The 12,729-nt window shown below is 45.8% G+C and overlaps 1 protein-coding gene across 4 annotated transcripts in view; it reads left to right on the top strand.

The window, feature by feature from the left end:
* The window catches only part of SLC36A1 (solute carrier family 36 member 1), a 92,449-nt gene that overhangs the window by 7,391 nt on the left and 72,329 nt on the right, over nucleotides 1-12,729 (top strand). For 3 of the 4 annotated variants that reach the window (XR_003427709.1, XM_027081497.1, XM_027081494.1), the window contains exons 2-5: nucleotides 3,990-4,137; nucleotides 9,192-9,282; nucleotides 10,256-10,344; nucleotides 10,817-10,912. Coding sequence is in view for 3 of the 4 variants with exons in the window: in XM_027081497.1 (XP_026937298.1) it covers nucleotides 3,995-4,137; nucleotides 9,192-9,282; nucleotides 10,256-10,344; nucleotides 10,817-10,912 (419 nt within the window). In the remaining variant the exon portion in view is untranslated. Of the gene's footprint in view, nucleotides 1-3,989; nucleotides 4,138-8,070; nucleotides 8,264-9,191; nucleotides 9,283-10,255; nucleotides 10,345-10,816; nucleotides 10,913-12,729 lie in introns of those variants that run through there. The other variant, XM_027081496.1, reaches the window with a different exon arrangement.

Raw genomic sequence — 12,729 nt, 5'->3', positions numbered from 1 at the left:
CCACGTGGCATGTGGGATCTCAGTTTCTTGACCAGGGATCAAACCCGCGCCCCCTGCACTGGAAGTGTGGGGTCTTAACCACTGGACTGCCAGGGAAGCCCCTTAATACACTCTTTTGAGTCTAAATATCTTATGGAGATTTTACTTTGTGTTGATGGGCCACACATATTGTATAAACTCTGTCCATTGTCCTCGAGAACCTGAAGGAAGAGCTGGTCTTGAACTCTTAAATATTACAACTCTTAAATATTAACTGTCCATACTCATTTAGACAGTTAACAGGGTCTAATAAAATCTCCCACAGGGCAGGAAATGGCAATTATAGCACTAGACGGTAGAAACCAGGTTTCATCACAGAGAGCCCAAGGCAAGGTGTCCATGGAGGCTTGCACTCAGTGGGGACAGCTAGAGAGAAGAGGAGGACGCCTTGGTTGCCAGAAAGAACCCTAGAAGGCACTCCAGGGAGTGACCGCACCCACCCTCTACAGTGCTTCAATTCCTGCTTAGCAGCTCTGAGAGGGGCTTCTGCTTGGAGCTTTCCAGGGATAAGGAACTATCTCCTAGAGCGATCCATCTGGACAACTCCCCCTTTTTTTTTTTAAATAAATTTATTTATTTATTTTTGGCTGCATTGGGTCTTTGTTGCTGCGAGCGGGGGCTACTCTTTGTTGTGGTACGCGGGCTTCTCATTGCGGTGGCTACTCTTGTTGCAGAGCATGGGCTCTAGGCGCACGGGCTTCAGTAGTTGTGGCATGCAGGCTCAGTAGTTGTGGCTCATGGGCTGTAGAGCGCAGGCTCAGTGGTTGTGGTGCACAGGCTTCGTTGCTCCGTGGCATGTGGGATCTTCCCAGACCAGGACTCGAACCCACGTCTCCTGCATTGGCAGGTGAATTCTTAACCACTGTGCCACCAGAGAAGCTCTGGACAACTCCTTTTGATAATTGTCTTTCTTATGTCTAGCCAAGGACCTGCCTCCCTTTACTTTCCACCTACTGATCCTGTTTCTGAGTAATCTTTGAGGCTCCACAGAGCAAATCTGATCCCTAGGACAGATTTTAAAGACAGTTTTTTTACCTCCCGAGTTGCCAGTTCTCCAGGTTGAAACTTCTCAGGGCTTCCAACCGTTCTTCATTTAGCTGGTTTTCTTCCCCCTCATGACCTTGGTGCTGACCCCTGGCTATACCGCAGTTTATCATTATCCCCTTTATAGCGTGCTGCCTGGAACAGAGTACAAGGTATGGCAAAAAAGAACAGTCTGTCATCTCCCTGGGGTTCTCTCTTGTTGTAGTGCAACCAAGAATTGCATTAGTTGAATTGGCATCTATTATGATATCATTGATTTCTGTTGGGCTTATCAACTAAAACCCATAAGTAGCATTTCTTTTTCCTTTTTCAACATGCACACAGTTGCCAAGCCACATCTTCCACATCCTGCAGTTGTTCATTGGACTTTTGATCTGTAGATTTCAGCTGCTTTCTGAGCAGTTTTCTTAGTGATAATCTGCTGTGGGTCACAACATAAAGAGGCCTCTTTACAGTGTTTGAAATAAATTGAGCGTCTGTGCCAAGTAAGCAAGAGTGGTTTTTGGTTGATGGGGAGGGATTGGGGAACTTGTCAGTGCCTGTTTTCTGTCCCTCTCCCTCAGTAATATGCAGGGTTCACCTGGAAGGCTCTGTTCCTCAGATGCTTTTGGTGTATTGGAAGAGACTAGAAATTAGCTGCTGTTTGCATGAAGAATTGCATTAATTGATTCCTGGAATATTAGAGCAATAGTTTAGTACACCGTACCCGCCACCCCCGCCTTTTTTTTTTTGCGGTACGCCGGCCTCTCACTGCTATGGCCCCTCCCGTTGCGGAGCACAGGCTCCGGATGCGCAGGCTCAGCGGCCATGGCTCACGGGCCCAGCCGCTCCGCGGCATGTGGGATCTTCCCAGACAGGGGCATGAACCTGCATCCCTTGCATCGGCAGGCGGACTCCCAACCACTGTGCCACCAGGGAAGCCCCACCCCCGTCTTTTTGAGCATGTGGAACTAAGACCCGAGAGAAATAAGGAGAATTGTTCCAGGCTACTGAGTAAACTGGTGTTAGAGGCAGCTTTGGCCCCCAGGCCTTCTGACATTCACAGAAATTAATTTAATTGCTTTTGCCTGAATAGCAGCTTTCAACTGTTCATATTGAGATACTAAATAGATTTTTTGTTTCCTGGCCCTCTTAAGAATTTCATTGCCCCAGAGCTTAGATGACTTCCTTGAATTCCTCCACCATGTGAGTAAATGATGCCGACTTAGATATCTAGCAAAGTCGGCTATGGTGGTGAAGTGAGGCAGGATCCTCTCTGGGACTTCCAAGCCCTTCACTGGCTTTGGAAGCACTTTCCTCGTGAGATTACGTGGGGTCCTTCCTCCATTATAGTTGGTGGGAGAAAATGAGATCAACCTTGGATCACTCAGGTGCTAGGTGGGGTCAGTTTCCAAAGAGTCCCTTGGGACTGGACCTCTGGGAGCACTTGACACAGAGCTGTCTATCCTCTGGCAGCTAGTGATGGGTGTTGGGTGGGACGGTGTGTTGTGACGGCCATCAGAGGTCCTGTCTCTTCACCAGGCATCTGAGATAGCACATCAGACTAAGGATGGGCAACCAGCCACGTGCTGGGGGAGAGCCCCTTATAGGCAGCTGGTTGTGCCAGTCTGCCAAGTGTCGGAAGGATTTTTATTGGTAATTTTTAATGTTCATGAGCCTTTTCTTCCTTACTTGACTGCGGATTCTTGGAGGAAGTTGACTCTCTTTCATTATGATATTCCATCACTGCAACTGGCAGTGTATTCAGTAGGTGTTTCCAGATTTAGGCAGGGCGTCAGGATGTATGTTTACGGCTTGGTGCTACCTGGCTGTAGCAGAGCAGGTCCCTTCATCTTCTGGGGGAACGATTCTTCATCTGTGAAATGAGTCGTTTGGTGTGACCTCCGAAGGCTCTTTTAGCAACCGCCTCTGGGATTCTGGGAGCCTACACAGCTCTCAAAATGTATCCTTACAGTGTATCTTAGCGAAGTCCTTGTATTTCTCTTTTCTGGTGTATAATTATTAAAAACTCCACTCATGGGACACCACCCTCACCATCCTTCCTCAGCACACAATAGGAAGGGTTTCTTCTTTCACCAGCTTTTGAAAAATTGGCAAAAAAGGAGAAGGGTTGCGTCGGGGAGATGTTGCTACAAGGGCCAGTGGTGAGCACGTCTCATGCTCCTGGTCATCCTTTGTGCTGCTTTCAGCTGCCATTTGTCAGTATGCAGGCTGGTTGCAAGAAAAGAGTCCTAGGATGAGGGAATGAGCATCACTGATGACCTCCAAAGAGTATAGGACATACCAGAAATCACGACAGAGAGAAAGAGAAGGTCATCTGTGGCTCTGGGGCCTGGTGGCAAGTTTGAGCAGAATTAGATGATCTAGAAGGGATTTCTGGAATGCAGAAGAGGCTCTTTCTGGACCGAATGCAGAGGAAAAACAGAATACAGCTAGGAATATTTAGGTTCCCATCCTCCGAGAGCTTGCTCTCGGGGAAGGTGGATGTAGATACAATGTCAGTATTGTTCAGGGTCCAAGAAATTAGCTCAAAGGAAGGGGTCGTTAATCCCAACCTAAGGAATGGGAAAGGCTGCCTAGAAGTGCCTGTCTGCGTCTTCCCCCATCCCTCCCAAGCCGTGCCTCACCTTTGCTCTGTCCAGGTGTGCGGGCAAATTTAGAAACTTATGAGTGTGGCACCGACTAGATAGGTTGCGAGGGAGAAGCCAAGAGAGCTCAGCCCGCCCATGTGTACTTTGTACCTTTTTCATTTCTCTTGGTATCAGGCAACCTCATTGTACTTAATCCATAGTGCAGCTGTCACTGAACTACTGTGGCAATGGCTGCTTCTGCCCCAGAGCCGACTCCAGGCTTGGAGCTAAAGGCCCCAGCCACTGGAGGTCTTAGCACTGCCCCTGTCCCCCCAGTTACCATGTCCACGCAGAGACTTCGGAACGAGGACTACCGTGACTACAGCTCCACCGACGTGAGCCCGGAGGAGAGTCCGTCCGAAGGCCTGAACAGCTTCTCTTCCCCGGGATCCTACCAGCGGTTCGGGGAAGGCAACAGCACAACGTAAGTAGCTGTTCCTGTCTACCCTCCTGGGTGGGGTTCGTATTCCTAAATTCTGTATTAGTAACGTAATCTCCATTAGAGTTATTTTTGCTCCCCTATTTTTATCAGTTCCCTACTTTACAGGTGAAAGTAAGAGGTAAAGAGATTGAGTGAGTAATGGTGCTGAGATTTGAGCTTCTTGTCTGCCACTCTCTAGTCTGTTTCTTAGTCTTTGTTCATTTCACCTGTGTGGTCCCAGAAGGCTGGTGCCGAGTAAAAGCCTGAACATCAGAAAAACTTCTAGAGAGAAATTCTCTTAATTTAGAGCCATGAGTCGTCTGTGCTAGAACCTTACATGCCTCCAAGTCCAATCGGAAGCCTCCTTTGCAAAGTCTCCCCCAGACTTCCGTCCCCATCACCAATCAACTGGGACATTTGGCGGAAGAAGTAGGAAGAGGGAGGAATAACTTCTCCTGCCCTAAAACATTCAAGGGCTTGTTAAAGGTGATCTGCTTTGCATGCCCTTGGGAGGGCTTAAGTCTTACCCCTGGAAACTGAATTCCAAGTCTCATCTGGGTGAGTTTGGCCCTCTATGGGCCTCAGTTTTTCCAAATGTAAGATAAAATTGAGGACCCCCCTACCCCGTGAAGCTATACCGACTCACTGTTCAAATGCAAAGTTTCAGAGGAGGGTTTTCTACTCCACTGAGTTGTCTGGCTCAGTTCTGAAAGTCAGCAGAGCCCCGACATTTTCTCTGGACCCCAGCATTCCATCTTTTGCAGCCCTTCTCTTTATTCCTCAAGCTTTGCCATCACCTGCTCTGTGTTCCCTTGTGGGTTGGGTGTGACTTAACAGAGGGATCCATTACGTTCTTGACTCACACTGTCCCACTGTGACTGCCCAAGGAGACCATGGAAGCTTCTCTTGGAGTTCATTACTGGTGAAGCTCCACCCAGCTGCAATCTCTCCTCGTGCAGGGCATTTTCCTTCGTGAACTCAGAACTAGAGGAGATGGTTGGCCCACGTTATAAGCCCCTCTCCACCTCTAGCTGGTTTTCTGCTCATAAAGATTCAGTCTCCGTAACTTCTTTCTCCTGTGGCATGCTATTTTAGATTCCCCCATTTGCTTGCAGTGTTAGCTGATGGAAAATATTGCTTAGACCACAACTGGCAGCAGTGAGAACTGTCTGTCCTCTTTTTTCCCTAACCTTACCTACCTAATTGGCTTCCCCCAGGTGGAAGGAGTGTCAGATGCAGCCAATGACATTTGATAGCTTCCCTTCAGAAGTCACTCTTGTTACTGTGAAATACTTCTTCCAAGCTTCTCTCTCTCTAGTTTCCTTTCCAGTTTTTGCTCCTTGTTCTTAGGCATCAGCTTGTCTACGCAGTGCTTGCCGTATGGGGTCTAGATTTTCATATTTATTTTTTCTTTTCTTTTTTTTGTCATTATTTTTTTTGGCCGTGAGGCTTGTGGGATCTTAGTTCCCCAGGTAGGGATTGAATCCGGGCTCTGGCAGTGAAAGCGTGGCGTCCTAACCACTGGACTGCCAGGGAATATGTAAAAAGTACATGGAACGAAGTACAAGAAGCAAAGTATATGTACTTCGTTCCATGTACAAAAAGCATGTACACACCAGGCTCTTCTAAGGGTTTAGGGCTCAGTAAAAATCCCTAATCAGGGGTGCAGATAGGAACCCCAGATGCTTCCATGATGATGTGTTTGGTGAGGGTATTTCCTAACACTTGAATGTTATCAAGCTGTCGACTGCTTTGATGACAGCCTCATTTTTTACTCTTTTGGGCAAAGTTTTCTTGTTGCCCTATTGAGCTACATTATCCTGCTCTTGATCAGGCTTTGGTACTTTTTCTCCAGGCTGGCAGGCTGAGAAACCAGTTGACTGAAACTGGTCTTCTGTAGGTGACCTGGAGCAGCCACTTGCAAAGTATGGTCTTCAGCCCCTTCAGGGCTCCCAAGACCATTTTAAGAAGCCCACGAAGTCAAAACTGTTTTCATAATAATACTAAGCTGCGATTTGTTTTTCCACTGCATTGACATTTGCAGTCATAGTTCAGAAGAAATGATGGGTAAAATTGCTGGCGCCTTAGTGTAAATCAAGGCGGTAGCACCAAATTATGCTTGTCATTGTATTTTTCCCCGTCACACATATACGTATACAAAGGATAAGCCGGTTTCACTTAAGCACGTCCTTGATGAAGCAGTCAAATTACTAATTTTGCTAAATCTTGACCCTTCGGTACAGGTCTTTTAATATTCTGTGTGCCAAAATGGAAAGTACACATGCAATACTTCTACTGAACAGCTAACAAAGTATAGGTCATTCAGACCTGAGTACTGGGCAGACATTTTCTTGAAAATGACAGTAATGAGACCGTCGCCTCAAGAAAAACAATCAGTAGTATTTGTTGCCCACAATGAAATTTGAGCTTTCGAGCAAAATCAGAAAAAAAAAAAAAAAACCTCGTATCCAGCACTGTGACCTTGACAGCTTCCCTCTACTCAAAGACTTTTCTGATGAGATTAGGAATGATATTAATGAATGTGACTTTTTTTGATATCGTGTAATGAAATGTGCCAGCAGTTGGAAGATCCACATGGCTCAGGGAATCAGTATCTTCCCAGATGACCAAAGGGCGATGTTAGAAAATTGTGCGTGGGTAAAAGATCCATCCAAGGAGCAAGATTACCAGTGGGTTTTCGTGTAAGAGAGGATGAAAAGGTCAGATTCCACATTACAACTAGCTTGACACAAGACACTCCATGTGTCGAGTTTTGGTGTAGTATCAAAGAAAAATTATCACAATTGTCGGAAGAGGCTATTAAGATACATACTGACTACATGTCTGTGTGAGGACAGATTTTCTTCAGGTACTTCCACCAAAACAACATATCACAACAGCTTGAATGCAGAAGTAGATAGTCCAGATGTGAAACAAGACATTAAAGCGATTTGCAAAGAAGGAAAATAGTGTCCTTCTTCTCACATTATACTTTTTGGAAAATAGATTACTTTTTGTTAAAAATTGGTTATTTATATTAACATGTAATAGGTTTATTGTTATTTTTAATTAATGTTTTAAAATTTCTTGGTTTAATTTATAATATAATATATGTCAGCAGACATAATCCGTATAAGCAAAAACTGTTTGGGATCCTCAATAATTCATAAGTGTATAAAGGGGACCTAAGACCAAACAAGTATACAAGAACAGATTTGGAGCGTAAAGAGATGACAGAGATGTGTGAGGCTTATTTCTCCCTCCCACCCCCTGCAGTTAAGACTCTGCAGTCCATGGAGTTGATTTTGTGATAGGTCATATGGGTTTGGGTAATCCCAGCTCATGGCCATTGATTAAAAAGCATGATTTTGGTCAATTGCCTGGAATCCTGCTGTTTCAGAGCTGAAGTGTGGTGTTCTGGTCCAGTCCCCTCACTCTACAGATGAGAGAACAGGACCGGAGAAGGGAAGGGAATTGCCATATGGAGTTAATGGCAGAGCCAGGGCTGGAGGGACCTGATCTCCCATGAAACCCAGCTTAGAGGCATTTTGGGGAGGCCTCTGGTAGGCAGGTGGTTTGGATACAGTGCTTATCTTTGCCCTTAAGTGGATTAAACATTGGCCAAGATAGAAATTTGCTTAGTCCATCATCCTGCACTTAATCTCCTGGTCACTGGCCACTGATAATGAATGAGTCACCCCTGGACCCTTACTGTCCTTTAGTTTAATCCAGGAGAGCGCTTGCCTCTTCTCATTCAGACTTGAAGCAGTTTTCTTCATCTTGCCTGAGAAGCTTGGGAGACGGTAGGAAGGTCAAGAGATTTTCTTCCTGGAGATAGAGGGAGAAAGGTTACCGAAAGTAAAATTCCTTTCCAGAGAGTGTAGATGGGTCTTATTTATTACGGTCTTTACAAGTTAACACATGACTTGCTTTCAGTTTCTACTGAATTGCAGATTTGAAGAAATATGTGGAAGCATCATTTATGACGTATTTAGGTTATTTGCACAGAAGAATTTCCAGACAGTGCCAGGGGCCAAATCCTGATTAAGTCTGTGGTACCATGTTTGATCTTTTCCGTATCCTGCTGGAGTAACAGAGGATGGAAAATGCTAAAGATGAGGCCACTGACGTAAGTCCTTTGAGGAGCTCCCATTCTGTATGGAATGCCCACCCTCACCCAACCTGAGCGGCCACAGAGCTGATGCACTCCTCTGTGTTGGTGCTCACGCCTGTGTCTGGGCGAGTGTTCCCAGGCTCTTCTTCCCTGTTGGCACACACACAGAGCCCTACGTAGGGCCCAGCTGGGCTCAGCTCAGGTCTCTGCACGCTACAAACCCTCACCTCCCTGCCCCTCCCTGGGCACTGTTCCTGGACTCTTCCAAGGACAGGGATCTTTCTACCTTGGGTGGTTGTTAACGTGTCTGCTTTATCTCCTTAGAGACTTTTATTAGTTTTTAGAGACTGAGGTCCGTATCTGGTTCATGCTGATTTCCACCATTGCATTAACACAATGTTTTACACATTATAGATGGTATTTGTTGAGTGAAAAAATAATGAGGACACTTGAGAGACTTTACAGTTGCAGCTTCAAGTGGACAGTCTGTACAACAGATGAGGGAAAACTGTGTCCTCAAGGCAGAAGGATAAACTAGGTGACTGTGTGAAGAGGGCTTCTCCAATCTTAGGCATTTGACTTTTTTTTTTTTTTAATAAAAAGTACACCAGGGACTGCAGACCCCCACTGTCCCTCTGATGTAATCTCCAAGAGAGGTGGACTTTTCAGATGCTTCAGGGAACAGAGTTTATAGCCCAGTGACTAAGAGAGTGGGCTCAGGGGCTAGACAGCCTGGGTTTGAATCTAGGCTCACACTCAAGGTACGTGGCCTTGAGCAAGTTGCTCCCTCATGCATAAGGTGAAGTTAATACCTATCTCATAGAGTTGTTCTGGAAATTGAATGAGATAACTCATGAAGGCACTTAGCACAGTGCTAAGTGCTCAGTAAATGCTAGCTCTCATTATTGTTAACATGCCCTTGTCTGCCTTCTTCCCACTTCAGATGGTTCCAGACCCTGATCCACCTATTAAAAGGCAACATTGGCACAGGACTCCTGGGGCTGCCTCTGGCCGTGAAAAATGCAGGCATCTTGGTAAGGGTCTGTGTCGGTGCAAGGAAGTATTGTGACACATTTTAGGAGACAGTGGTTTTATTTTCATTTACTTCATGGAAAACATTTTAAAATGGGAAGCTTTTCTTTTTCAAATTCAGTTGAGAAAAAGCAAAGTTCAGGTGTTCATTCATCTAAAGATATATATATATTTTTTACATCTTTATTGGAGTATAATTGCCTTACAATGGTGTGTTAGTTTCTGCTTTATAACAAGGTGAATCAGTTATACATATACATATCATCTAAGTATATTTATTGAGGATCTTCTGTGTGCCAGGCACTGTTCTAGACTCTTAGAATATTATCAGTGAATAAAAACAGACGATGATTCCTTTCCTCATGGAGCTTACTTTGAGGCGAGGAGGAGGTACTTGAAAAGTTTCTGGAAGTTTCTATCAATAATATTAACTAATGAGTTAGTAGCAGAAGTCTGTCCATTTTCTACACAGTCCTTCCATGCCCTACCCTTAGATGGCCAACTCTGAGAATCTTATTTTTTTCCTTTCATGATTCTCCCCCTATAGGCTGCCTATCCAAAGCCATTCTGGTTTCTTTTAAACTTGGAGAAGCTTAGAGACGGGGATTGTCCTCCGCTAAGGACGGTGTTGTAGCATTGCTCTGGAGAGAACTCTCCCCCTTCCACCACCCCTTAGCCTGTCTCTTCTTCCCACACAGTCCCAGGAGCCTTCTATTCTGCCGATTGGCAACAGTCTCGGAATAGCCTTATCTTGTGTCATTCTCCTCCGGGAGATTAATTCTCTAGAAGGCCTGCTGAGGTTCAGATGATGCCCGTCCTACTCAGCTCACCTCTGTGAGCACGTTTGTCTCTTGAAAGCTCTGCCGGAAGTTCTGTCATTGGAAGGTTCCCTAGTAAAGTTTTGATCATTTGCAAATCCAGTTCTAATTCTGTCTGCTTGTCTCTCCCCCTCTTACCCACAACGCCTGTCTGCAGATGGGTCCCCTCAGCCTGCTGGTGATAGGCCTCGTGGCTGTGCACTGCATGGGTATCCTGGTGAAATGCGCTCACCACTTCTGCCGCAGGTGAGAGCCCTCCGAGCCACTTCTCGAGTGACAGATTGTCCTTTGGGGTTCCGTTGCCAACACTGAAAGTGAGCACTTAACACAGATCACTCTGGACTCTGTGCCGGCTGAAGGTGGCTGCTAGTCATCGCAGCACTGCCTTTCCCTGGCGATTTTTGTGTTCTTTTTTAGCTTGCTGTCATCTGTCGCACTTACTTATATCCAGTGGACAGAGACCACATTCTGGTTTTACGTGCTTTGTAATATTTACCCCATTGAAAAGGTTTACCAGATGGTTGTTAATTATAAGGGAAGTAATCGTCCCATTGACATAAGACTTCTGCTCCTTGAAAGCGTCAGACCCAAGACTCAGTGGTATGTCTAGGGTGGCTGATGGGGAACCGGCCCAGGTCTCCCGTGAGCTGTGTTTGTTCTGTTGTTGTCGTTGTCTGACCCCTGCACTCTGCCCTTCCTCTCCGTCCCCTCCTCCCAGACTGAACAAGCCCTTTGTGGACTATGGGGATACGGTGATGTATGGCCTGGAAGCCACCCCCATCTCCTGGCTCCGGAACAACGCCCACTGGGGAAGGTAATGGGTTTCCTTTTTCTTTGCGGCTGTGGCCGCCGGGTGTGGAGGCCTTCGGATAGGGAGGTGAGGTGTGGGAGACAGTGCAGCTCGTGAGAAGAGCATTGCTTGGGCCTGTGGACTTGAGTTCTAGCTTAGCTCTGCCGGTGGTCATTTGTGTGACCCTGGGCTGTGTGACCTCTCCTTCCGTGGGCCTCAGTTTCCTCATTGGTAAAACTTGGGTCCTGCCCTGAAAGATATTGAAGGGCTCTCCCAGCTTTGACAGCCTGTGACCAGTGATTATATTTCATCCCCTTGTTTGGTTAACAGATGTATTTAAGCACACTCTTATAAGTGGTACAAAACAGTTTTAGGTATAGGGAGGGGGGTTTCCCTGAGGGATATTATGTAGTCCTGGCACTCCAATAGACGGAGAAAGATGCATGGGAATCTTGAGAACAAGAGATCAGGAAAAGGATATACCAGTAGAGAGAGTCATGAGCTAGAAATACACCACAGGAGCCCTGAGAGGGAGGAGCCCTAAAGACGCTCTTGTCCGCCGTGCTGTGGCAGATGAGAAGCGCACGTGATAGGAGCTTTCAGGGCAGGGTACTGGGCAGGAGAAGGAAGGCTTCAAGGAGGAGGTGAGGTGAGCCAGAACAAATGGGTTTGTTAGGGAAAGAGACGTTTCAGGAGCTGGGTTGGGAGGTGTTTGGAAGTTTCTCCTTATGGTAACTTTTCAGATGCCTGGAGAGAAATATTCTACTGTTTGTTTCCTATTTGAGGAAAGGGTACATGTAGATGTAGAAAATTGATAACATCGAGGGCTGAATCCTTTTTTTTTAAAAAAAGTTGAATCACATTAAAGTTATGTTCTCCAGAAAAACTCCTTGTTGTGGTCATAGGGAGACTTTTACCTTCACACATAGTCAGCTTCTTCCTGTGATGCAGGATTATGTAATTCTTTCAGCAAAGTCGTTTTCTGTGCCTGGGAGAAGCCAGATTGCCAAGTGACCACTGTTGGTTGGTTGGTTGTTAGTTGATTCTTTCTTGACCTCTCTTCTTCTCTCCTCTTCCTTTCTTCATCTCTTTTTTCCTCTCCTCCTCCTCCTCTCTTTCCCTCTAGCCCCATACCTTCCCCCTCCTTCCTTACTCCCTCCCTCCCTGCCTTCCTTTAATAAAATTAATGTGTGCTTGTGGTTAAAAAAAATTTTTTTTTTTGGAACAAGATAGGAGAACATAAAGTGAAGAGTAAAAGTATATCCCGGTCACAGTTGCATGGGTTTTCTTTTGGAATTTTCTGAATATATACAAACATACACACATTCTTAACATTTTTTACACTAATTACCATACTATGCACACTGACTGGAAACTTGTTTTGTTTTTTTCCCTTAAAGGTCTTAGACATTTCTTTATCAGCACACGTAGATTTAACATATTCTTTTTATCTGTTGTATTCTGTTTCATCTCATAATGGCCTATAATTTAATCATTTTCCTTTTGATGACCCCTTAGGTTGTTACCAGCTGTTGTTGTAACAGTGCTTCAACCAGCAGCCTGTTTTGGTACATCAATTTCTGTGTCCTTATGTGAGAGTCAGTTGGTTCTTAGATCCAAGTTATAGAAAGAGATCTGTGAAGGGGTCCACTTCTTGGGCTTTTATGCTGAGGGTTCCCTGTAGCTGTAGGACAAACAGTGTGAGAGGGGATAGGCGGGCTATGGGAAGCGGGTAGCCAAGGGGCTGGGTAGTGGTCCTGGTGTATGTGCTCCGCCCCGGCCAGTGCAGTCTCAGGACTGTCTCGAGTCTGCCTGACCGCGTGCAGCATTCCTGACACGAA

Source organism: Aethalodelphis obliquidens, unplaced genomic scaffold (genome assembly GCF_003676395.1).
Source record: "Aethalodelphis obliquidens isolate GAN/ISIS:26980383/991018 unplaced genomic scaffold, ASM367639v1 scaffold45, whole genome shotgun sequence".
NCBI classification, from domain to species: domain Eukaryota; kingdom Metazoa; phylum Chordata; class Mammalia; order Artiodactyla; family Delphinidae; genus Aethalodelphis; species Aethalodelphis obliquidens.
The sequence above is the reverse complement of the archived record's forward strand: the minus strand, read 5'-3'. Positions and strand labels throughout refer to the sequence as shown.